The 26,746-nt window shown below is 35.6% G+C and overlaps 1 protein-coding gene across 1 annotated transcript in view; it reads right to left on the bottom strand.

Annotated features, from left to right (window-relative positions):
- Positions 1 to 26,272, bottom strand: part of LOC149079675 (ribosomal protein S6 kinase beta-1-like) — a 44,404-nt gene extending 18,132 nt beyond the window's left edge. Inside the window, exons 1-6 of the mRNA XM_089240289.1 lie at positions 25,960 to 26,272; positions 10,430 to 10,482; positions 10,192 to 10,288; positions 3,776 to 3,844; positions 2,187 to 2,258; positions 301 to 434 (exon numbers count right to left, since the gene is read on the bottom strand). Coding sequence (XP_089096415.1) covers positions 301 to 434; positions 2,187 to 2,258; positions 3,776 to 3,844; positions 10,192 to 10,288; positions 10,430 to 10,482; positions 25,960 to 26,034 — 500 coding nt within the window. The 5' untranslated portion in view covers positions 26,035 to 26,272. The remainder of the gene's footprint in view (positions 1 to 300; positions 435 to 2,186; positions 2,259 to 3,775; positions 3,845 to 10,191; positions 10,289 to 10,429; positions 10,483 to 25,959) is intronic.
- Positions 26,273 to 26,746: the final 474 nt, after the last annotated feature.

The following is a 26,746-nucleotide window of genomic DNA, read 5'->3' as shown; positions in this document are numbered from 1 at the left end:
GCCTAAAATATTGTTTTGACAATGCAGAAAAACAATTTTAAAAGGGAAAAAAAACAAGAAATTACGATAGAATAAAGTAAAGTAGAAGTTCTCAACCTTTTTTCCGTCTTGGGTCCTTTCTAGTATATAATTTCTATGACTGAGCCCGTAGACCTATTTTTTTTTTTAAAATCAAATTTACTTATTTTATTTTACTCGAAGTCGGGAAGCCTCTGGGAAGAGCACACAGAAACCCAAGGAGCACCAGTTGAGAACCACTGAAGTAAAAAATTCCACTTTATTTTGAATCTATTTACATACCATGCACTATCTTCAAACAGTGTCCCTTCTTTGGCTAGGCGCATGAACAGTTCGCCACCACTCAAATATTCCAAGATAAGATAAAGCTTTCCGCGTGTTTGAAAAGCGTAGTGCAGATCTACTATGAAAGGATGCTGAAATAAAACCATAAAAATGAATGTACAAGAAAAACTCTTTAAATGATTTATATATGCACAGGGTGATCATAAAATAATTTTGACGATATACAAGCCTCTAATGGCTGCAAAAAACAATTAATGCAAATGAAAATACACTTAAAAGTGTACCGAGTATGTGCTAGAGAATACGAAAAAAACTCTAGCTCTTTCAGTTACAGCGAAAATTTTAACACCACCACTCACTTTGATGCATTGCAAAATTATCTGTGCAGTAAAAAACCATGAATGACATTAAAATGGCACCGGTATCACTATAAACAGCGATGCAGGATGCAGATAAAGAAAGAGTATCTCACCAATCTGTACTTCGGCAAATCTGCAGGAATTCCTCGACCGAGCAGTTAACCTCTTGGTGGGATTGTCCTTCTTTGCATCAGTGTTTATGGTGCTACAGGTAGTTTCAATGTCATTTAAGGTTTTTTAATACGAAAACTATTTTGCAATGTATAAACATGAGTTGTCATTCAAATTTTCCGAGATTTTGTTACTATAACCTATATTATAAGAACTAAAGTTTTGTTTTTCCATCTCATTCTCAAAGCGCATACTCAAAAACACATACATCTCAAATTTCATTGGCTTTAGTTGATTTTTGAAACCACAAACATCTTAAGGGCTCGTATATGATTTTATTTATTTTATGGCTACCCTGTATATGACCGTGATAAATGATGATGGCATTATTCACACCAATACAGCACATTCTGATAAATATAATCATATCGGGACTCTGTTTGATAACATTAACCGATTGATAACTATATCCAAAAATTCTAGCTGAGACTGCATGCCATACATTTAGTTTGTTGAAACAGGACACACACACACAACAATTATCTCTTTCCACGTTACATTTTTTTCTCATTGTTCTCCCAATGTGAGGAGTTAGAATGTAGGCGTAATTGTCTAATGTGTGAAGAACACGAATTACAATACTTTTTAAATGTATGGTACAGTCCATAGATGCCTCGAGAATTATCCTTCTAGCAAAAATTGTGGAACTAGGCAATCGAAAGAAACTGACCTAAAAACTATGAAAATGGGTTCCCCTCCCCCCATCCTTACTTCTGCTACAGGACCGAAATTAAAAAAGAAGAATTACACATACATAGATCACAGTGGCCCGTTTAAGATATATAGAATTGAGTACAAGAATATATTTGTGAGCAAGGGAGAGGGTACATCTCACCCCCTACAGTCTTGCAGGTTGATAACAATAACTTAAAGGGAAAAAATTAGTCTGGTTCAACCTTAAGCATCGAAATGTGTAAAAAATATTTTGCACAAAAAAAATTTTATAACAAACCAAAATCCTGATTACTGTAAACAAATTTTCCAACGCAGATAATTGGTCCATTCTGTAATACTTTGTAAAAGTGATAACACATCCAAATTATAACACTATCAGTAATTCCAATAAATGGTGTCTACTGTACTTGATCCAATAATAAATAAATTGACAGGATTTACTAATAAAAGTTCAAGCACGAGCCAAATTTCTCAGGGACTAAGCATTTTTTCCCTGGGAAAAACTGTATAAAGTTTTTTTTTTTTTTAACTTTTTCAGAAGTTGACCACGCCTTCCCACGATGGAGATTAAAATTTATTAATCGTGCTTTGAAAATTTTAGGCGTCAATACTAATTTCTTCTCAATCAGCCATTTCTCAAAATTAAAATTAGAAACTTTCTTAAAATGAGCAACTTACTTTAACCGCTTCCAATATATTTCTTTCGGTTTTTGTGTGCACCGCGTCTTTTCTGCTCTTCACAATGCTAGCCTGAAGGGGGGGGGGGGAGAGAGAAAAATACAAAAAAAAAAAATGATTTGAATCACTTGTACGATAGAATAACGAAATATAGAGATCGTGCAAATAGGGATGGCTGACAGTTATTTTAAAATTGCTATTATTGTTCTTTTAATGACCATAAAAAAAAGCCAGAAAAAATTTAATCTTTCGAATACGCTGCTATATAAAATTAGCAGGATCACAGTTTTTGTGAGTTGAGAAGTGTTTAGATTACTCTGATACTCTAACTTCAGTCATTGCAGGGTGAACAAATTAAGGATTATCACTCGACCCGTGTTCGATATGTGACAATTTTTCATGTTGATGATCACATGATTTTTCGTTGAGGAAAATAAGTAGATATTAGTTATTTTGGGAAATCAAAAGAGAGTAGGCTATACTACTGTCCCACTAATCTGCAGATCATTTGATATGAAATACTGATTGCTCAATAGCATAGGAAAGATATTTTTAAAACTAACTAGTTATCAATTCGACGGAAGTAAAGAGAGATCATTTCGATTACATTTTTGGGCAAAAATGACAGACCACACAAAGCTTGATTTGTGTAAAACTATTTAAATCATCTCATTGATTTAGGGATAGATCAGAATACTGGAATATACATGGACCACATTAAACATCATCTTATAAATTGTTGCTGTTCCTATGAGACTCGTGAAACCATTTTATGATCAGAATAGTTTTCACACTCTTAAGAAGGGGTGCAAAACCTCCTGCCCATGGGACATGTGGCTTGCCAAGGGGTTCTAATATAAAAGAATCAATGCACACAATACAATATAATTATACTTAGACTGACCATATAGTTCCCTGATAAAAATATGGGATACCCTGATCCATTGCCACTCATTACCAAAAAAATTTCAAAAAAAAGTTAATGCCAATTATGCCAAAAAAGTTGTCAAAGGTAAGTAAAGTTACCAACTATTGCAAAAATTACTGAAAAATTGCCAACGGTAAAAAATAGAGGACTACTGCAAATTGCAATGTATTAAAATTTAATTCATGAAAAAAAGAAACGTGACAATCATGCAAGACAAATATATTTACATGACTAACTAATTAATCTATAGAAAAGAACAGTCACATTACTGTCATAATATGATGATTCATAAGTTATGAAAACAATCATGGAACCTTAACTTCAATGAAAGATATAAATTCAAGATTCGTCGAAAATAATGGAAATAAACAAGACATTTTATAAAACAGCCAAGACAGTCAAAATTATGAGAATGTCCTGTAAAAAAAGGCACATGGTCACACTAATATATATATATATATATATATACAAATTTCTGGCCTACAAGCAGCAGAGATACCACATGTCTGGCCTGGCTCACAGATTGAAATATATGCAACATACCTACTCGCAGTTTGTCTGCCCCTCCTCTCTTAACCATTTAAATCTCAATTTGATTCTCACAACTTTTATTTTTAAAAGGTATTCAAAAGAACGCTGGGAAAAGATCAAGCACACTCACTTTTCTCAAAACTTTCATAGCATATATTGTGCCGCTGTCTTTTCCATTTATTTTCTGAACTTGATAAACCTGAAATCAGACATATAGACACACTCTCTCAAAAACTGATACAAATAAAAAATCATCAAAGCATTTGAGACGAAATCAAAGGTACTTGGTAGAAAAATCCATCAAAAGATCAAGTGGGAACCCCCCCCCCCCCCGAGTTCCACAAAACGTCTAAAATAATGGTAAGAATAGTTGTGTATGCAGATTTAATTTACCTTCCCTAAACAAATTTTTTGGTTTCCTAAGATTCAATCTTTCAGCAACCCGCATACCATATTCATATACACACAAAAGGTGCTCTTCCCTTATACCACTACAGACACCTTTTTTGTTTCTGTAAAAATATTCTTCAAATATATATTCCTGTTTGGTGTTAAATATGAATTTTTATAGTGTAATGCCTGTACAAAAAAATTTTTTTTAAACAAGGTGTATGAAAAGAAACAAGCCAAAATGTGTCAGAAATGCTGTCGAAAATGTGTGGTATGGTTATAACTATAGTTCGTTTCAGGTTAACTTTGCAGTGGAGAGAAAGGTAGAGAGTGTACTCCTCCGCCGCAAAATAAAGTTCCCACAAATCGGAGTTTTATGATGGTCATTTATACAGAATATTTCAATTTTTTTAATGATTTTGTGAAAAAGAAAGGAAAAATATCGTTTTGAACCGATGTTTCTTCGTTTGAAATTTTTAAATTAGAAAAAAATATTGGTTACCATTATCCAAAAATCTATAGCAACCACAACGACATTTTCGCGGTATCCTAGAAATCGTCCATACCTTACCCAGGCCGCGCATCGATACATTGGTTAAGAGGCTTTTGTTGCCATAGCAACGAGTGATGAGGTTCCCTCGTAGCTTCCTCTTCACTGCAAAGTTAACCTGAAACGGACTATAGAGCCCGGATTATGTGCATATGCATTTGCATATTTTGATCTTTTTAGCATTAATGCATATAAATGCATAAAATCAAGAGAATTTTCAGAATAAATGCGTATTTTTGAAGGTTTATTTCGCAATCTTTTTTCAATAATTTTTCAAATAAATATTGCTTATAATATTTCCATGACATCTGGGGTTTTTTTTCGCTGGTGGGATTTAGTAAGTTAATAGAAATGTTTGTGCTACTGTGAAAATTATGAAACTAATTCATAGTCAAACACATTGACTGGGCGCAGGGAATCCCGTAATATAAGTTTAATTGTATAGAGAGATAGACAGATACAACCGTACAGCATGGCCGCGTAAACAAGACTGATAGTTGCCACTCATATCAAAAGTAAATTGTACAAGATAAACAAAACAGAAGAGTTGCCATTCTGTAAACCAGCAGAATATAAAACTTCAACACTCCCACCAATTCTATGGTTTACAGGTAACATATATATAAAACAAACATTGTCAAAAAAACATATACATATATAATCATGAAATTTTCACATTGAGCATATTTCGCAATTTTTCAAACCTCTCTTTTGGAAGGCGCTTGGTGAAAATATCGGCTATTTGATCAACTGATTTAACATATTTCACACAGATGGATTTATCCTCAAATTTTTCTCTTATGAAATGGTACCTAACATCTATGTGTTTGGTTCGCTTATGGAATACCGGGTTTTTGATGAGTTTTATGGCACTTTGGTTATCAATGCACAAGGGTACTCCATCGGCATTAATAATTTCACCAAAATCCTTGAGAAGTTGAGTTAACCACAGAGTTTCTTTCACAGCTGTCGAAGCAGAGATGTATTCCGCTTCTGTGGTTGATGTAGACACAACTGACTGTTTTTGGGTAGCCCATGTCACAGCTCCATCGCTAATCATGAACACATATCCTGATGTCGATTTTCGAGTGTCCACATCATTCGCAAAGTCAGCGTCAGAATAACCAACCAAGGTTGATTCATTAGAGCTCTGTTGTGTATACTCGATTCCGTACGATGATGTACCTTTCAGGTATCTGAGGATTCTTTTGACGGCATTCCAATGACACAATCCAGGATTTTCTTGGTACCTGCTCACGATATTAACGGCAAACATTATGTCGGGACGAGTTGTGATAGCTAGAAACATTAATGTTCCAACTGCTTCACGGTAAGGTACTGAACCTTTTTCAAGTGGTGTTGAGTCTGCAGAGATTATAGCATTGGGATCCGCAGGAACACTGACAGGATTTGCATTCTCAACAGAGAATCGTTTCAGCATTCTATGAATATAACTTTTCGAATGGATGAAGATGGAATTTTTCTTCTCAATGAACTCTATACCAACGAAAAGTCCCTTTTCACACACCACAGCTTCAAAAGTGTTCTTCAGATTATTGACGATTTCGATGAGGATGTCTTCATTTTCACAAGATAGTAAACCGTCATCTACGTAAAGGGCTAGTAACACAGTCTTTAATTTGAATGTCCCAAAATAAACTGAAGAATCTGCAACTGATTGTACGAAACCATAACTTTTTAGAAAGTCTGAGAATTTCTTGTTCCAACATCTTGAAGCTTGTTTCAGACCGTACAAAGATTTCTTTAGTTTGCACACCTTGTTGTCATCGCTTGTTAATCCCGGAGGTGACTCAAGATATATTTCTTCCTCTATTTCACCATGGAGAAAAGCGGTCTTTATGTCAAATTGCATTATCTTGAGATTGCGTTGGACAGCAATAGCAAACAGAACCCTTATCGTGTCGTATCTTGAAGTTGGTGAATAGGTTTCTGAGTAATCAATTCCTTCAATCTGCGAAAAGCCTTTTGCACACAGCCTTGCTTTGAACTTCTTAATTTTTCCATCTGGGAAATATTTAATTTTGAATACCCATTTTGAACCTACAGTCCTTTTGCCATCTGGTAGATTGACAAAGTCAAAAACTTCATTCTTCTCAAGAGCATCGATTTCTTCTTTAATCGCTTTCTTCCATTCCTGTGACTGAGGAGAACACATCGCCTCTTCATATGAAACAGGTGTTTCGATTTCCGTCACATTCGCTTCGAAGTAAGAAGGAGACTTTATTGCAGATCGATCTCGAAGATTGTACCTATGGGTTTTTCTTCCAGGATCAGGATTCTTAGATTCACGATCAGACATATCATCTTGCATATCTTCATCACAGTTCGGGCTTATATCATTGTTTTCATCCGGAATGACATGTACCTTGGATGTTGAAGGAAGCATCTTCACATCATGGACTTCATTGAACTTGACATTTCTCGACACTTTCACAGTTCTTTTATTCGGATCGAATAATCGATAGTTGTTCGAGTCTCTATCATATCCCACGAAAATCATCTTCTTACTTTTGGGTTCCAGTTTTTTTCTTTGAGAGTCCGGAACGTGCATGAACGCTTCGCTTCCAAAAATTTTGAGATGATTCAGACAATTTTTCTTTCCAGTCCAAAGTTCATATGGGGTAGAATTTGGAGCTTGACTTGTTGGTGTTCTGTTCAGAATATATACTGCAGTATTCACTGCTTCTGCCCACAAGTATTTAGGTAGCTGTTTTGCGTACAGCATTGATCTGGCACTTTCAACAATAGTTCTCATGTCTCTTTCTGCACGACCGTTTTGTTCGGGTGTGTATGGTGCCGTTGTTTCCATCAAGATGCCTTTACGAGCAAGGAAATTGTTGAACTCGTTATTGATAAATTCAGTTCCATTGTCAGTTCTGACTGCTTTGACAACATGTTGAAATTTGTTTTCACAGAGATGAACAAATTTTCTGAACTGTTCAAACGCATCACTTTTGTGTTTTACGAAAGCAACTGAACGATAGCCTGTGAAATCATCCTTAAACAGAATGAAATAATTTGATCCTCTCACCGATTGAACAGACATCGGTCCACAAAGATCACAATGAATTAGTTCACCTGGGATAGTCGATTTATGTTCCCTTCTTGTGAAAAATAGCTTATGTTGCTTTCCATACTGACAAGCCTCACAAAAGAATTTTTCGGCATCAGAAAAATTAATATTTTCTTTCAAAATATTTCGTTCACATAGCTCTTTAAGAGCCTTCATATTTATGTGACCAGTTCTTTCATGCCATAATTGCAAGTCGTTGTTACTTGTAATATTTACCTCATCACTAAATATGACTTTGAAAAGCATTTTATACAAATTATTTGCAGTACGAATACCTTCAGCAATTAATCTATTGTCATTATAAATTTTCACATAGTGATTTTTTTTAATTATCTTCATGTTCCTGGTAGCCAGTACACCTTCCGACAATAAATTTCTTTTTAGACCAGGGACATATAATACTTTATGGATCTCCCCATTATTCCATGTACCATTCACGAATTTCTTAATCAAAACCTTACCTTTACCAAGAACGGGTAATTCAGTGTTGTTGCCGAGCTTAATTTGACCATCTGCCTCTTGATAATCACTAAGACACTTTTTAATACACGTCATGTGAGCAGATGCGCCACTATCAAGAATCCACTCATTTTCACCCAATTGAAGAGCACTGGAGACACTTTCAGCACTGAGCAAATCATGATTCACATCGGTAAAATTGGACGCCATTTTCGGACGAACGACGATTGAAGTCGTGCTTTCGTTGTTTACATTCGGAGGCATAGTGTCCTTTCCTTCGGCAAGAATAACAGATCACTTTCGACTTGTCGAGACGCTTTTCGGATTTTTCATGACTCTGAAAATTTTTGTTTTTCGACGAATAGTACTTCTTCGGCTTAGAAACTGAGACACACGCAGTTTCACTCTGTTCGTAGCGCGAAATCGAAAGCTCTTCATCGATGAGACGTGCCGTTAAATTGGCGACCGTTTGCTTACTTGAATCCATAGACAACCAGGCTTGACGAAAGTTTCTGTATTTTGTCGGCAAAGTACTTAGAATTTTCGTTGTGATTTTAACATCACTCACCTCTTCACCGGCGTCCGTGATTTGACGAGCGAGGTTTTCAACTTTCGCTATATACTCCACTGCTGACTCGCTGCTTTCCATTTTCAGCTGATGAAATCTGTCCAGCAATAACATTTTGTTGAAGGCGGACTTTTGCTGATAAATCGAGTCTAGTTTGTCAATCATTTCTTTCGAGGAACGACAGTTCTGCACCAGGGATATCTGGGTCATCTCCATCGCCGAGGTGATAACAAACATCGCTGTTGCGTCAGCTTGCTCCCATCGTGCGAGGGCAGGACCTACATTCGGTTTAGCATTCTCGCCTACAACCACGTCGTAGACTCCTTTAGCTTTCAACGCACAGTTCACCAAGAACTTCCATTGGGAATAATTCGAGCCGTCGAATTTGTTGATTGACGAAATCTCAACTGCAGCCATCGTGGTAGTCGAAACGTAAACTAACGGATTCGGAAACTAGAACTTGTTCACAAAGAACATAAATCCCTCAAAACTTACAATTTACTTGTCAACAGGGGCTGGGGACATAACCTGTGAAAATTATGAAACTAATTCATAGTCAAACACATTGACTGGGCGCAGGGAATCCCGTAATATAAGTTTAATTGTATAGAGAGATAGACAGATACAACCGTACAGCATGGCCGCGTAAACAAGACTGATAGTTGCCACTCATATCAAAAGTAAATTGTACAAGATAAACAAAACAGAAGAGTTGCCATTCTGTAAACCAGCAGAATATAAAACTTCAACAGCTACAAACATCAGCTATTACTGGCCAGGATTACATTAGAAAAGTTTTGTAAAAGCTATTTGATAAAACATGAAAATAAAACAATAAGCCTATTGGTTATTCGTTTGAGTTCATTATATTCGTTCAAATGTAACTGATGCGCTAATTGGTTGAATTTTGCAAGTTTTATAGCAGAAGTTTAACAAAACTTTTATCCTGTGATCCCGCCCTGAATAGAAAAATATGCAGGAGTTATTTGCATATGCAGCATGTATACGCAAATCATTCATTTGTAAATGAATGTGCACTAAGAAATAGAAAATATGAATTTTAGAACGATATCTGCATTTTTTACATGCTGATCTTCTCATTTTTGGTACATATTTCGGAAATTTTCAACTTTTCAGGATTTTTGGTGTATATTTTGGGAATTTTAATGCATACTTTGGCAGTTTACAGTGCATACCTTGGAAGTTTTAAGCGCATATTTGCATGTTTTAAGCGCATATTTGCATGTTTTTAGAGCATATTTTGCCACTTTTTTAATGCATGTGATCCGGGCTCTAGTTATAACAGAAGAGTACCATACAAGAAAGTTGAAATTTAAGATAAATTGAAAAATAAGCTTGAATATAGACCCGACTGCCCTTTCCCCACCATTAGGAGGGAGACATACACAAAAGAAAAGTATTTGTATACAGCTCTATAAATTAGGAAGAGACACAGATTTTTTTTTCATGATCACACACACATACCTTTCCATAGCCACCTTTACCCAGAGTTGCCATCATTCGGAAATCACCTGGCCCCATTTTTGTGTTGTTGCGTAACTCGATGGGGAACGATTCAGACCTGCATATCAAACAATCATTCATAACGCATGTACCTAATTACATCAATTGCACACAGAGATGCACATCTACAACCATTCTACGAAAAAAAAATTACATCGCATCATGCATTAAAAATAATTAAATTTTAAAAGATACTCACTGTGTATCGGGATCACATACATCTTCAATGATATCCGATTCTTCCTCTTCTTTCTATGATGAAAAAAAGAGAAACATGCATAACGACTATGAACATAAAATAAACAAAACACACTAAAAGAAGTCAAACTGAATAACCTTCACTCAACACATCAAAAAAGCTTATTTTAACTACAGAGTTAAATCTCGATTACCTGATGTAGTGGTGAGCAGGAAATATTAAAACACTGTTAACTGAAAAATACTGACAATCAAATTTAACGATATGCATATTTTAATATTACACAGACCTGCCAACCTTCGGAAACTGAAATATATGAACTTCCTTACAAAAGTCCCACAATTTACTCAAAAATCCGGCAAATGTAGGCCTACTTTTGCTGCCAAGTTTCTTCATGGTCATGAGAACAACAAACTTAAGAAGTGATACATAAATTGATACATATTAAGTTCTTAAGAAGCGATACATATAACCCATGTTTCACAGGAAATTCCTGTATATTTCATTACCATTTGCTGCCCGACTATTCTAAAGGAATGTCCATTTTTTCAATGGTGCTTCAAATTTCTGATATTTACTGGACATTTTCTTTGAATAATTTTTCGTGAAATAGCCTAATTCTAATTCACCCAGATTTATAAAAGCCCTCAATTTCCTATGAAATTGTAATTTTAGCAACAAAATTAATAATTTTGCCCACAACTGGCACACACACACTATTTTGATTTTTCTGTAATTTTCGCCATGAAATATGGCAAGCGATTGATCCATTTGATCAATTGACGGTTGGTAGTATCATCAATCAAACATGTATTGAAAAAAAGCCGCCATGTTTGTTTACGTTGATAGATTTGGATGGCTTTGTCACCATTCATACAGGGACCCACACCTAGTGTACTAGTTTTCCACGTAAATATCGGGGGGGGGGGGGGGGGAGGTCACTTTCTGAAGAGAAGAAACAGTGGCAGCAGGAAAAAACTGTAAAATTAATGATTCTTTTAGTCATTTTTCTGAAAGTGTGTGCACTGTTTTAAACATTAATGGAGCAATTGAAACCTGGAAATACGAATTCATAATCCGGAAATCCTGTACACGTTGCGAAATCCAGTATTGCTGGGCTAAATCCAGAAAGTTTGCAGCTCTGCTTACAGAATTAATTTTTTTCAACAGTTGTTACTAATAATTTTACATCTAATTAAGAAAAACATCAACCACTATTTACTCTCACACAACTACAGTAGAGTCTCGTTTATCTGACCTTCGCTTATCCGACATTACATATTATCCGACGTCCCACCGCAAAAAGAAAAAAAAATCAAGCACCAACTGTTGAGAATCTCAGAATTTCACATAATGTAAAGGCTCTGGTAACTGCAATTAAATACATTGAGTAGCAAGAAGCTACAGGAATCTACATAATGATGCTGCAAAGTTTGCTAGACTTGGCAACGAAGAAACAGTACTCAGGAAAGCAGACAATCAAAAATGTCATTAAATCGTCACAGGACTGAACTTTTTTAAGCACTGTATATATACTTCAGAATATTCTGTAACTCTAAGTTAATTTTTTCTATTGTTCTGTTGTAAAACATGATTAGTTCATAACGTGTATAATTATAACATAGTTTGACATTTAATAGAGGCTTTTTCCTAAAACCTTCCCATTGTACGACATTTTTGGTTATCTAACATTTTGCCGGCCCGTTTATATCGGATAAGCGAGACTCTACTGTAGTAATGAATCATAAAATTTAAGACTTATTCATCATCTTTAGATGCTCTTTCAGCACCTCAATACTCATCTTGTCTGGGTACATCCTTCAGTTAACTTGTGTATAATTTATGCTCACTTCCACCTTATTGCAATAGGATTCTATTTAGAGTTTCATGTTTTCTTTATTCTTTTCCTCCAACGTTAGCAACCGGTTTTACAGAAAGGGATATATGCCACACAATAAAATATAATCAGTATAAATTTCTAATTTATGGGAAAAATTCCAATAAGTGTATTTTTTTTAATTAGTTTGATGTACTTAGATTTACACATATTTAACCGAATCGAATGTTTGGCAAGAGGGCTGAATAGGACAAATATCCAATAGCAGCCAAATGTTCATGGCCTCTCAAAGTACAGCATGGCTGCACACTCAACTCAAAAAACTTACATTTTCCAACAGACAACACTATTTTTTCAAGGTCACGAGATAGCACGACTACAGCAGGTGAGAAAGAATCGTTCAAGCAGGCAGGGGTGGGAAAAGTCCATTTTGGAGCAACAAAATTCAGGATTTGGAGCAGTTTTGGAGCAACAAATTGAGGATTCGGAGCAGTTTTGGAGCAGCAAAATCTAGGATTCTGAGAAGATATTTATAAATTGGAGCAGCGAAATTAACAAGAATATTTGCGTTAATCCTCTCTCTCACCACTTTTCAAAATAAAATAACTGCACAGTCTTTTGTTATCAAACATCTTTTTATCAGCTTGTTTTTTGTTTTTGGTGATTCAGGCTTTTCACACCTTGTTTGAAAGAGCGGCTGTCATAAAATTTCTAAATTAGCAATTGTAATTCGACTGACATGCTCTTTTTACTCCCGGAATGAAATTTTTTTCACGAAACATCTGGATTTGACGCAATGACGATCGACTACAGTAATTCCTGCTGTAATTCCTTCCAGTGGCGACTTTTTTTTTTTTTAAACGGAAACTGACTCGCATTTGTGCTTTAAAGCTGAAAGATAATTGCAAACCATCTTCAGTTGCACGATCACAGATATTATCTGGGTTGCCTGATGGGCCGAGAGTTTAAATACGGCGACAGTTGAAGTACAGTGGAATAAAACACGCACTTTTCGGAAAGAATCGTGAAAAACCACTTATACCATCAGAATAGAGATGCAAGGTGAACATATTCTCCTGGATGTAAAAATTTGAGAAAAATCAAGAATATTCATTTCTTTTAAATAGTTTAAATTTTTTTTACTAATTTTGTTTATATTGTGAAATATAAATCAGTTTTCATTGCCTGAAACATTTAAAACAAAGCAATTTTTGACATAATCACCCCCCAACGGCAACTTTTCGTTTGAGAATATTCTTAGAATATTTTCTTGGTCATGACGAGAGGTTTTAAAAGTTCAGTTATGAAGATTTCAGAAACCTTTGCTGTGTATGAGATTAAAACCTTAAAACATTATTTCAAAATTAGATAAATTTTCAGAAATAAGTTCAAGAACAACTGCTTGTATCTTTCAGAAGAAAAGAAATTCACACCGTTATGTTGTTTTAGAAGTAAGCAAGCAATGTTGTTTCCACTGAAATTCAACTCCTTATCTTTCCAGAGAAAGGCATTTGCACTCCCTCTAACTCTTTGTGCATGAAGAAAGAAACAGTGTTATGTCAAACATAAATCTTTTTACCAAAAAAAAAAGAAAAGAGATAAGGTGCTTCCATCTGATAAGATAATTCAAGGGAAACATAAACGCTATAAATAGGGAAACCTATCTCTTTATATTTGCCATGCACTTGACATTACTAACCTCTTCCCCACTTTTCATTTCTACAAGCTTCAACACTTTTGCCAAAAATTCATGGAAATCTCATTGTATTCATCTTTTTTGAATGATAAATCTTGGAGCAGGGTTACTAATGTCTTCTTTTAGGAAGACATGTCCAGGGATCTGTCCAGACTTTTTTTGTAGGGTCCTGTTTCTGTGAGGGAAAAAAACTTTATTTCTGTGAAAAGAGTTACTAATTTTATGAAAAATAAGTAATAGTGTGGGGGAAGCAAAATAAGCTAGTTAATTAATCACAAAAGAAATGAAATTGCCACATTACGGCTCCATAAATTTGTATTTTGTGAAGGGTCTGTTGTCAATAAGGCCTGATGTCAGGGCTATAAATAGAGGGCGCAACTGCCCCGGGCAGCAGAATTTAGGGATATAGCAGTTTTAGGTTGGAACAAAGAACATTAATGAGATAGGTTGAAAAAAAAGGCGCTGTTTATCGGTGGTTGCCTCAAGTTTAGTAGGGAAAATATCTATATCCTCTCTTTGTTTTGAACCCGGGACCGTGACAGCAATTTTCACAGTGGTAGACGAGCATCTTACCATCACGCCACTCGGGTGTATATAATTAATGCTTGTTATTTCACCCCATTGGTTGTGAATATCAAATGTGTTTCAAAAACAATATTTGTTTTTAACATTTAATTATAAATATCTTGCCGAGATGTGCAGTATTTAATTTCCCAGTAAAGCACACACATATTAAAACAAATTATTTCAATTACTGCTCAAAATGTTAATCTGAGTGTGTAGAAAATATTATGCAATTTAAAGTATTAATTAATACATGTTTGTAGAAAATAGTTTCATATGTTCAGCACATTTTTCTAATCACTTCGCAATATTTAACTATAAGGAGTAATATGTCGCGTTTAACAAAAGTGTAAAGGTATTTACGGAATTATCATAGGACTTGTGTATAATCGACAGGCATTCCCAAAGTAATAAGGACAAAGGTGCTGGGAGATATCAGATATAACAGCCAACTGAAATGCTTAAAAATTAGGATTGGCAAAAACCCGGGTTTTTCTAGAAAAGCCCAACCCACCTGGGTTTTTGTGGGTTTTTCTGAATATACTGTTTGCAATATTACATATCAATGTACCTACAAAATTAAGTAATAAGTATAAAAATAGTTTGTATACATCTAATTAGCTGTATGTACTTAGCAATTAATATTCTAATATCATGATAATTAAATTTTATCTTATATATAAATGTGAAAGTATGTATGTATGTATGTATGTATGTATGCTCTTTATACAAATCTACAGTCTTAGACCGATCGTCGCCAGATTTTGCATATATACCAAACAGGTCCGGGATTGAACCGTAGGCTACTTTAAAAGTTCGTCAGAGCTGGGCAAATGCCCGAAATGGGCAAAAAACTGTCGGGCAACAATGGTTTTGGGGGCCTCAACAATCACTTTCGGAACGTTTACTTTGGTTACCGTGGTTCCTAACAATGCATTTCAGACGTGTATATATCTTTACAATGGTTTGTCACATCTTTAACGCTGCCATCATTACAGTTTATTCCTTTATAATGGTTTGGCTCTTTTCCAATACTCCCAGTAATTGAAGAAAACCCTGGAGGCGCCAGATATTTTTGCTTGCATGTATACAGGGTGTCCTGTAAGTGCTAATGTGGCCTTTATCTCATCAACCACCCATCGTTGAGGTATAGTTTCAATTTAAAAAGTGCTTAAAAGGAGTTTGAATAATATTCGCTGCAGAAGCTGGACATCTGACGTCACTAACAACAGAGAACAACAACTACGACGATAAAACAGGGAATAAAAATGTTCTACGCCAGCTGATGAACTTGAGTTCATGCTTGCCTCAAATCATCAGCACTCTACTTCACCAAACACCAACTCTAGCCATATCGCTACATTGCAATTTACTGCCATTAGTGAGATGGGTTGGAAGTGAAGGTTCTGTCTATCGGTGGTCGCCTCGAGTTTGTTAGGACATCAACACTCTGGCACGAAGCTAAAAAATTATCATTATCCACCAACATGCGAGTTCAACTGCAAAATGACTCAGCACTGCTATCATTTTCACATCAGTTGATCAAACTTGGCAATAGAAGAATTCCCGTAGACCCAAGCACTGGACTGATAACGTTCCCAAATGGATTTTGCCAGTTCTTATATATATAAACTCAGTTCAAGAACTTGCAGACAAAGTCTTCCCAAACATTCAACAAAATCACCGAAACCATGAGTGGCTTTGTGAGAGTGCAATTCTGGCACCGAAAAATGAGTGTGAACAAGATCAACGGAAAAATCCTAAAAATTATTCCGGGAGACTCCACATCTTACAAATCGGTTGACACTGTCACAGACACAGCGCAGACAGTTCTGTATCCTGCAGAATTTCTGAACTCTTTGGATATTCCGGGTGTGCCACCACACAATTTGACCCTCAAAGTCGGAGCACCTGTAATGCTTTTAAGAAATTTGGAGACACCGATACTCTGCTATGGCAACAGACTCTGCGTTAAGAAATTGCACAATTGCATCATTGAAGCAACGATTCTAACTGGATGTTACAAAGAAAAAGAAGTCTTCATTCCACGTATCCCAATCATCACAGAAGAAATGCCATTCACTTTCAAGCGATTACAGTTCCCGATTCGTTTAGCTTTTGCCATGAGAATCAACACAGTGCAAGGCCAGTTGTTAGCAGTGGCAGGTATCAACTTACTTGAGCCCTGTTTTTCACACCTTTTCGTCACCTGTTCGCGTGTTGGTAATAGCAAAAATTTGTACATCTACACACCAGATGGAAAAAGAAAAAATATTGTGTATCCACAAGCGATTGCCTGAAGATTTTAATTAAAATATTTAAATATAAAAGTAATTTTCTCTTACTTGATGCAGAATTTTTTTTGATTAAGAAGTAATTAATAAGCTATACATATATAAATTTTTTACGGGGCGGGCAACGTCGCCGGGTATCAGCTAGTTATCAAATAAGTATTGGTGAGATTGAGCTTTTAAAATATTAAAAAAAACCTAAATTTCTTTAAAACGTTTCTGAACTTTTCTGTACTTTGCATATATTATAACATAACCTTGTGTAAGCAGGAAAATATAAACTGGAAATGTTAATGAGAATTTGTTGGAGTTGTGGGACCATGAAAATAAGTTGTATTAAGCGGGAAAGTGTTCTAAGTGGGAACAAGAATAACATTCTCTTTCTCATGCAAAGAAATTGTATTCAAATGGTACAGGGTGATCAGCGAATAAGCCCTTATTTCAAAATTAAATATCTCTACAACAAAGATCAATAGAATTATGCGGTACACGGTACGTTCATTAGCAAAACTAAGAATGTTGTACAGAAATTTCAAAAATTTAGTTTTTTTTCAATTTTTTAAAATTAAAAAAAAAAAAAACTGTAGATTTTGGGGTTCCGAAAATCCTCATTTGTGTGAAGAGAAACCACTGCATTCGCCTAAAGTTACTGCATGGGCTGCGGTATGCACCATGTGTGCTGACAAATTGTTCCAAAATTGTAACGTAATGTTCAGTAGTAATAGTTTCTCGCACGAAAAAGGGGCCGATAATGCCTCTGGCGCATACCGCAGCCCATGCAGTAACTTTCGGCAATTGCAGTGGTTTCTCTTCACACAAATGAGGATTTTCGGAACCCCAAAATCTCCAGTTTTTTTTTTTTTTAATTTTAAAAAATTTAAAAAAACTAAATTTTCAAAATTTCTGTACAACATTCTTACAGTTTTGCTAATAAACGTACAGTTTACCGCATAATTCTATTGATCTTTGCTGTAGAGATATTTAATTTTGAAATAAGGGCTTATTCGCTGATCACCCTGTATAAAATGCAGTGAAACTCCTATATAACGATAGTAAAGAGGCAGGTGGAACTTAGTGTTACAGACGAAATATATTAAGACTACAGAAAGAATAACCAGAACCAAATATTGTTGCATAGGTGATTATTGTTGTACAGGGTGTATAGACTTGTTATGTAGCATATGTTCCTTCCTAAGCGAAAGGCTTTTGAGAAATATAAACCGTATCGAAGGTAACAGACATGGCAACTTCCTCAGATGCTCATTTTATTCATTTGAGAGGGGGGGGGGAATCTGATGTATTGAAATGTAGAATTGGACAGATTTCGTTTCTTCACAGTTGGATATTGCAAAAGCTTTTTTTAAATTCAAGGGTAGGATTGATCTATATCTCTTACCCATCTGTTTTTGAGTCAAAAAAAATGCTTCAATTAAAGATGTAAAATTTCTTAAATGTAATCTATGGGCTATAGTTATAAATTTTTAAAAATCGTATGAATTACTATGAATTGATAATTGAATATTAAAAAGTAATAAAACATCATTTCTTTTTATTTTAATACTTGGTAAAAGATAAAGAAAAAGTTGAGATCAATGTTATTGCATGACTATCTAACACATAAGTAGGTCCGTCAAACCAGATGCGACCCAGGCTCTGTTCCTTCCAGGATATAAGCCTTTTACCTGTGTGGGTTGAGTTCATAAGTAGGTCCAGCATATAATTTTATAAATAATGTGGGGAATGCTCACATTAATGCAATTAAAAGGGATACTAAGATAGTTTATTATGTTGATCCTGATTAAATAAAAAACAATAATACAACAAAAGCGTCAGTGTGGGAGGCCACTTCTGGTTTCACCCACATACACGGCGACGTCTGCCTGAGCTCTGTATACATCGTCAGAGGGCGCTCGTATATTACCGTGAAAGATAGGACGTCTTCTTTCCTACAATAATTTTCTCAGCTTAGGGGCTGTTCAAGTATTACGTAAGCAAATTTTTAGCCATTTTTTACCCTCCTCTCCCCCCCCCCCCCCCCGTCAGCAAAAGTCAGCAAAACGCTGACACCGTGTTAGAAAAATTTCGTCATCAGCTCTGCCCCTGTGAATCCTAACTTGTATTTTCATAAAGGGTGGTTGATGACGTAAGCATTATCCAAACCCTCCCCCCTTGTCATCAAAAGTCAGCAATCAAAAGTCAAACCCACCCCCATCGATGATGTAATACTTGAACGGCCCCTTATCTCCAAATACATTCAAGAATTTGAAAACAAAGAATTCAGATTTTTAAATTACTGATGTGGCTAAAAACTCCAAATTCCTATATTTCTGCAGTGAAATATGCACTTTCGTTGATTTCTGTGCCAATCATCCTGAGCTTACCCTACCAGGTGATTCTAATGATCATTATGTGAATAGACTCATGTAGGATTTTTAAGTAATTTCTATATAGGTTATAAAAAAAAACTAGGGCTAAAAGGTTTTGTCATTGTGCTAAAGACACTAAATAATTTAGATTTGTGGGCTAACATATGGTTTTCAGCAAAACCTGATGTCTAGCAAAACTCATTTTCTATGCGGGCCTGCACTTCATATACATTAGGATAACATTCATTCTTCTATGCAAAGAAATTGTATTCAGTTGGTATATATATTTCCATTTGAAAAAATAAATGTAAAAACCCCTAAGGCTAGAAAGATAGGTAAATTTATTTGCTAAAGACTTTGTAAGTGAGATTTGTGGACTGATAAAATTATTCTTAGGGGCCATTCAAGTATTATGTCAGCGAATTGTTAGACATTTTTGACCCCCTACCCTCCCCTCCTCAGCAAATTGGAAACCCCCCCCTCAATGCTGACATAATACTTGAATGACCCCTTAGCAAAAAGCCAGTGGGTTTTTATAGGTGGGCCTGTACTTTGCATACGTGAGTGAGGACAACAATTTATTCTTGCGCAAGTGCAAAACTTTAGTCATACCATTCAAGTTTTAATATAGTATCATGGTAGGAAAGAACGTGTTAAACATCTGAAATTGTCAAAAGGATGTGATCACCAAAGCAGAACATTTTGCATTCTTTGGCAACGAGCTCTCGGCTGACTGACTGGAAATGTTCAGCGGTAAATAAAAATTCCCATGAATGTTTTCTACACTTTTCTTACAATTCTATCAGATTGTTCTGTAGCCTATTAACATTGATTGTTCTGCGAAATATATGTCACAGATTTCGTCATATTCTTCTTTGGGGGCTGTGATTGTGTTGAAATGCTCCCAAGTTGTCCTGCAAATTCAGCAGGTTTAAAAAAAAGAATTACATATATATTTTTGGATCCACCCAATCAAACTTTGGAACAGCCTAATAACTGTCATAGTAAAAAAAAAGTTGTTACACCATTTTGCACTGAACTGACAAAAGTGAACAATTTTTAAGATGATTATAGAGTCGAATCCTGTTTTAACGAATATAGTTATAACGAAAATCTCGTTTTAACAAACACTTTTGTTATTTCCATAGGAACAATGCAAAACTCTATAATTCCTTCCTCCGGTCTTTTGGAATTCGTTATAACAGGATTCAACTGTATTTCTTGTCAATAAAAGTAATTTGAAGTTCATAAAGAACTTTTTATCCAAATATACATACAACTAATCAAACCTTTTAAAATTGATATTATAATAACATTATATAGTTGACAAAATCCTCTTGTAACAGCAGTAAATTAAGCTCATGAGATTGCATGAGTATGAAAGGAAGTAATTTTTTATAGAAATCAGTTTCTCCCATCTTTCGCATTCAGTGGAATTAGTTTCATCAGAAGGAGTTACCTAATCCTGGCAGCGACATACCTGATGAACTTTGTAGATATGTCGAAATGCTTTTAAGCACCCTATCGAGTTCTATAGATTTCAAAAGAATTTCCTTGTCTTTTGCATTCATTCATTCTAAGCTGAGAAATTGATTGTAGCATATACAACTTCTAAAAAAACCTTTTGTTTTTCAATGTTACGCTGCAGTGAGGAAAATGAAGATTTTTATAATTTTTGATATATTTTGTAATTACTACTCATAATAATAATCTGTGTTTTCTAATGGATCTTTGAAATAAGACTAAATTTTCATTTTCCAATGGTACGGAAGACACCAGAGCTATTTAATAAATGAATGTTTAATTGTTTTAAGAGATTGTATTTTTGTCAGCCCGAAATATACCAAGAAATTGAGTTTTCTGGATGTTATGCCGAAACAAACATTTGGAGAGAAAAGTGATGTGTCCTCCAGGAATCAAACCCAGATCCCCTTGCATTCCGGGCAAGTGAGCTAACTACACTAGAGAGATACTTTTCAATTCCTCATAACACCTTATTAGCGTGAAGTGCTGAGTGGAGACATTGCAGCCTCCCTTGAACAGGGCAATCTTAAGAGCTTCATGGGGGTCCCCAGTCCAAGTGATTTTTCTGAGGCCCTACCAGGCAAATTCTCAAAAACTTCAACCACATTTTATTTTTCTGAGGCCCTCGCTTCCCCTTGAGGCCTCTGGGCCATGTCCAGATGGGCCCATGCATTAAGATGGCACTGCCCTTAGCACACTTGCCTGGTATGCAAAAGGCACCAGTTTCGATTCCCAGAGGAGACAAATCACTTTTCTTTCCAAATAATTGTTTCGGCATAAAATCCAGAAAATTCAATTTCTCAGTTTGTTTTGTTTCGAAAAAAATTTAAAATAATTTTGTCAATTGGATTGAAATTAGATGAAATGGAGTTTGAACTTTCAATGAAAGGTTAATTCCCAATATACGGAACACATTTTTTCACCAAGTTTTTGATTACTGCAAAACAGCGATTTGTCACCAACATCATCCTCCCTGGGAACTAAAACAGATGGTTTGGGCATTCCTATCATCCTGCCTGTAACATTAATAAAAAGCTCCAAATCGGATTTAGCAATAAAAAAAATTATTTTATACAAAAAATTTACACATTTTTAAGACAAAATTAATTGGTCGAATGGTTGATGCGTTTCAGCTCTACAATGAAGAGCCATCATCAGGATCTCGTGGTCAGAAATCACACAAATGAGCCGTGGAGGGGTGATGTTTATGTCTGGTCGTCGTGGAGAGTTTGCTTTTGTATTTGCTGAGTCCAAGGGTCTTTGCATGCGAATTGGGGTGCCATCTGTTGCAAAGTGTTGAAAATTCTGTCTCGAGTTAATAAAGCCTGTCCAAGCTGACGAAATAGGTGGAGTGTTCCTTCTACCATTAACAAGTAAATCCTGGCATGTTCTGATGAAGTATCCCTCGAGAAAATTCAGTTCAGAATTATGTGTTGTTTTTTTAAAAACGGACGCTTTCTCAAAATCAAAATAATGTGAAAGTTGCCAACAGTGTTGTCTTCCATTTCTCAACATGCTTTCGGTGTTCGAGAACTCGAATATTCAGATTTCTCCTAGTTTGGCCAATATACCTTTTTCGCTATTCTTGCATGGGATGAAGTAGATACCAGATTCTTTGGAGGGTGAGATAGTATCTTTGAGTGGGGAAAAGGTGAGTTTATTTGTTGGCTGGAATATTGTATGGAAGTCAAATTTCTTTAAGATAGATGAGATCATGAAACTTGAAGAATCAAAAGGAAGAACAACGGTATTAGATAACTTTATTGAGTCAGCTGGGAGCAAGTTTGTGGTGTGAGTCTGGGTCATTTTTTTTTAGGATCTTGTCGTGAAAAGGTGAGAAACCACGATTGGAAGCGATATCACGAAGGATATAGAGTTCATTCTGGAGGGAGGCTGAATCACTGCAAAGTTTTAGTGCTCGATGAACAAAAGAAGAAAATGTCAAAAGTTTCTGATTAGGAGGATGAAAGGATTTTCCGTGAGGTGGCATGGAGATAGCGAATGGCTTACGATACACAGGCAAAGTTCTAATTTTTGTGATAAAAAAAATTAGTCGTCAAACAGTGGTATACCATATATTGGGAATTAGCCCAATGAAATTTCTCTAGGTCTAATGTGAACAGTTTCAGCTAAATATGTGACCTTGGTCAAAAGACTAATTATAATTTTTATAATTCAATTCGATGTTTCATTTGATCATGTTTTGCGCTCTCAATTATTATAAGTGTCCATTAGAGACACATAAATGTTCAAGAATTGATACATTTAATTATGAACAGCTAGCAGCAACTGTTGAGCAGTTGGTATGATGAAGTAGAATAGTAGGCCACCGAAAGGTTCATGGTTCGAATTTTCCCCCTTTCTTACTTTACTTCTTCGGATGATTCTTTGGGGTTTCCTCCGAATACACGGAGGGAAAACAATGCTTGTTCAAGAATTGAAGGGGAACCACTGACTGGTATTTGGATTAGTGTATTTTTTACAATCGCAATAGTGTTGCATTTGTAAAAAATTCTTATTTTTGAGAAAGCAATTATAATACAGTCACAGAACCTCAAATACATTCATTATACTATGCAAAAAGTAATAAAATGTGTGTGGGGCGGCTGGCTGATACACCATCCCCACAGAAAGTGCAGTGACCCCAGACACCTCTACGAATGCCCGACGTTTACTAACAGCTTTGAGTGCAAGCAAAAAATATAAAATGTATACAAAAAATAAATATAATCATTTCAAAAATTAAAAATGCAAGGAAAAAACAGCGTTAAGGGGGAGATTTGAACCATGAACATTTCAGATGCCTTTGATTCTGCGTCATCTTACCAACTGCTCAACTGCTGCTAGCTGTTCGTAATTAAATATATCAATAATTCTCAAACATCTATTTGTCTCTAATGCGCATGTGGTCTCAGAGTGGATACCTGTAGTAATCACGAGCCCTAGACGTCAGTTTCTCTCTGATACCCTTTTATAAACATGGGGGGGGAGAGATGGTAATGCCCTTCGTTTCTTCTGCTGGGAAGAAGCACAGTCTGCTGTTTTTCTCCAAGCAGAAGAAACTGCCCAACTCTGCAAAAAACTGATGCATTTATTAATTTGCACACATAATTAAATTTACTTTATTTCACAAAAAATATACATTTGCTATTTCTTCCTGCTGGCTTTTTTCCGCAATTTTTTTCCCCCAGCTTCAGAAAAATCTGTCAAACCTTGACACTGCCCCCCACCTCCTAACGCATATTGGTGAGAATCAGAGATATACACGGGAAGGGGCACGGGGGAACTCGTGCTTTCCCCTAGACGAAAATTTATTTTTTAAATATAAAAAGTATTTTTAATTTAAATTTTGAAAGAAACTACCTTTATATGTATAATCATAATCTTACAATAAATTTGTTAATTTCAATACTATTTGAGGGCTAAGAAATCAATTTCTTTAAGAAATTCATTGTGACATCCTTTAAGACCTTGTAACTGGTCGGACCCTGTAAATCCTTGGCCTGCAGACCAAATGATGCCTGCCCCTCAAACCTAACTTTGTGAAAATGAACTAAGCGGCACATTAAACAGATCACTTAAATGACGCGTGGCACAATTCCTGATCATTTAAGCAGCTCATGGTGCATTTTCAGATCACTGAAGTAAGCCTGTGGCACATTCACAGATCACTTAAGTAACCCGCAATACTGTTCCAGAACACTTAAGTGATCCGTGGCACATTTAGAGATCCCTTGAGCGACATGTGGCATAGTTTTAGAGCACTTAAGCGGTGAAGTTCTACATCACTGAAGTTACCCCCACGGCACATTCCCTAATCATTCAAGTGATACACAGCATAATTACGAATCATTTGAGTGATGCATGGCACATTTCCAGAGCACTTGAAGGCTCCGCTAAACATTCAGAAATGACCAAAGTGGATCTGTAGGTGACTTATTAGGGAGAATATTAGTTCATGTGCCTAGAAAAACTAGCGAAAGGTTTTTCTCGTTTTGTGCGCACCAAGATGCTATTAAGAATATTTCATATTTTTATAAAGGTTGGTTGATGACATAAGCATCATCCAAATCCCCTTGTCATCAAAAGTCAGCAAATCGGAAACCCCCTCCTCCCCCATTGATGTTGACGTAATACTTCAATGCCCCCCCCCCCCCAACATTCATTTTGTGAAAGGTGATAGGATGGGAGACATTAGATAAAATTGAACCGGCATTGAATAATAATACATGTTATAAACCAAACGTATTAATATATCAAGGTATTAGCACAAACGTCATAATTTTAAAAAAAATAAACCTCGTTATATAATGAGAGAATATCCTTGAAAAATTAGATTTTTGCTATTCCATCTTGATTGAATAACTGAATTGAAGCTTGGTTTTTTTGTTTTATTGAAGCTTTATCCGAAAAGTGATGCGAACGGGAACATTAGATCACATCAAATACTTATCGAATAAGCCTTAGTCATAAACAAAAGTGTATTAATACCCTCACTGTATTACCCTAAATGTCACGATACGGTTTTAAAACGAGCCTCGTTGCGTGATGAGCGAATAGCCTTGAAAAGAAAAAAAAACTATCAAGATTTTCGCAATTCCATCTATAACTAGATTTAACAAAAAAAAAAAAAACAATTCGAAATACTTTCCAGGTCATGAAAGTGACACCGAATAATGACCCGATACCGATTTCGCAAATAGGTCATTTTCTTCGATCACCATTCGAATAAAAATTATTTTTCACATTTCTAATTATTTTTTTATCACTAAGGCTATTAACCTTTATTCAATTTATCAATCATAAATAAATTCACATATCCTAGCCAAAAAAAAAACTTGAATCTCCACATTCTTTTCAATTCATTGAAAATCTTCCTGATCCACATTGAAAGTGAACTGCCAAGCCAAGGTCACCTACTGACACACATATCCACTAGAGCTATCCTGTCAACTATCCACTCAATTGTGGAGAATACACAGAATAGATTTCCAGCTATAATATTAAACCAACATAGGGATTTTAATAATGATTAATTGATGATTAAACTCAATAACATCGACCCATATGCTCAATGAAAACTTCCTATGATGTGTACAAGGAAAGGAAAAAAAACTCATAACACCCCGAGGCGATATTCTTGACCAACCACGAATATTCATCAGTGACCATGAGGGGGATTATAATCAATATAGCCTATGATATAACTCAATAATATAATATTCAAATGTAATTATCAGAATAAAACATACTTCAGTTTCGACATCATCGTCTAGTTCGTCTTCCTCATTTGCTTCGTGTAATTCCAGATCAAATACGTCAGCCATCTCTCTTTTTTTTTTATAATATTATTTATCTCCCGGAAAAACTACGATGATGATGATACACTAAAATGAGGAGATAATTTCTCCCAACAAAAATAAAGGAGATAGAAAGAAGGGGGGGAGAAGAAAACGACAAAAACGATGTTCTAAAATTACACGAAACCCCGTAGCATGTTTGGGTAGCAAACACTGGTCTGTAACTCAATGTACATTTTTCGAGCGTGTTCAACTACTGACACACAGTCACGATAGCCCACTATTTTGTTGTTTTTTTTCCTCTATTGTGACGTCATAATTCGCTTCTCGCAGTGTCGTTGACATTGCAGCTAATCAAAATACAGTTCTTATTTCAATAATGATAGTTTTTGGTTCTGAAATCGATTCTGATTGGTGTTTAAGTTATCGCTATTACTCAGACACCATCTCATGTCTGGGAGTTATCTTTATCGATATTTGTGCACAGCTGATCTTGATCAAGATTGATACGATTTTGAAGAATAAATTCTTAAAAAAACTTTTGTGAGTATCATCTTTCAATGCGATGATGCGTTTTCGGGAGAGTGATTTTATTTATTCTCTTAAGAAGTGCGAGTTCTCGGACTCCGGGCGGTCGAATGGTTAACGCATCACCCCCCCTTCAATTCAACAGGTTCGAGTTCCGTACCGAATGCAATAAATATACTTTTTATAAGTGTTTCAGCCAGTTTCTGGCATC

This window comes from Pholcus phalangioides, unplaced genomic scaffold (assembly GCF_987345545.1).
Source record: "Pholcus phalangioides strain wild (caught in Gottingen) unplaced genomic scaffold, Ppha-v1.0 ptg000012l_1, whole genome shotgun sequence".
NCBI lineage: Eukaryota > Metazoa > Arthropoda > Arachnida > Araneae > Pholcidae > Pholcus > Pholcus phalangioides.
The sequence above is the reverse complement of the archived record's forward strand: the minus strand, read 5'-3'. Positions and strand labels throughout refer to the sequence as shown.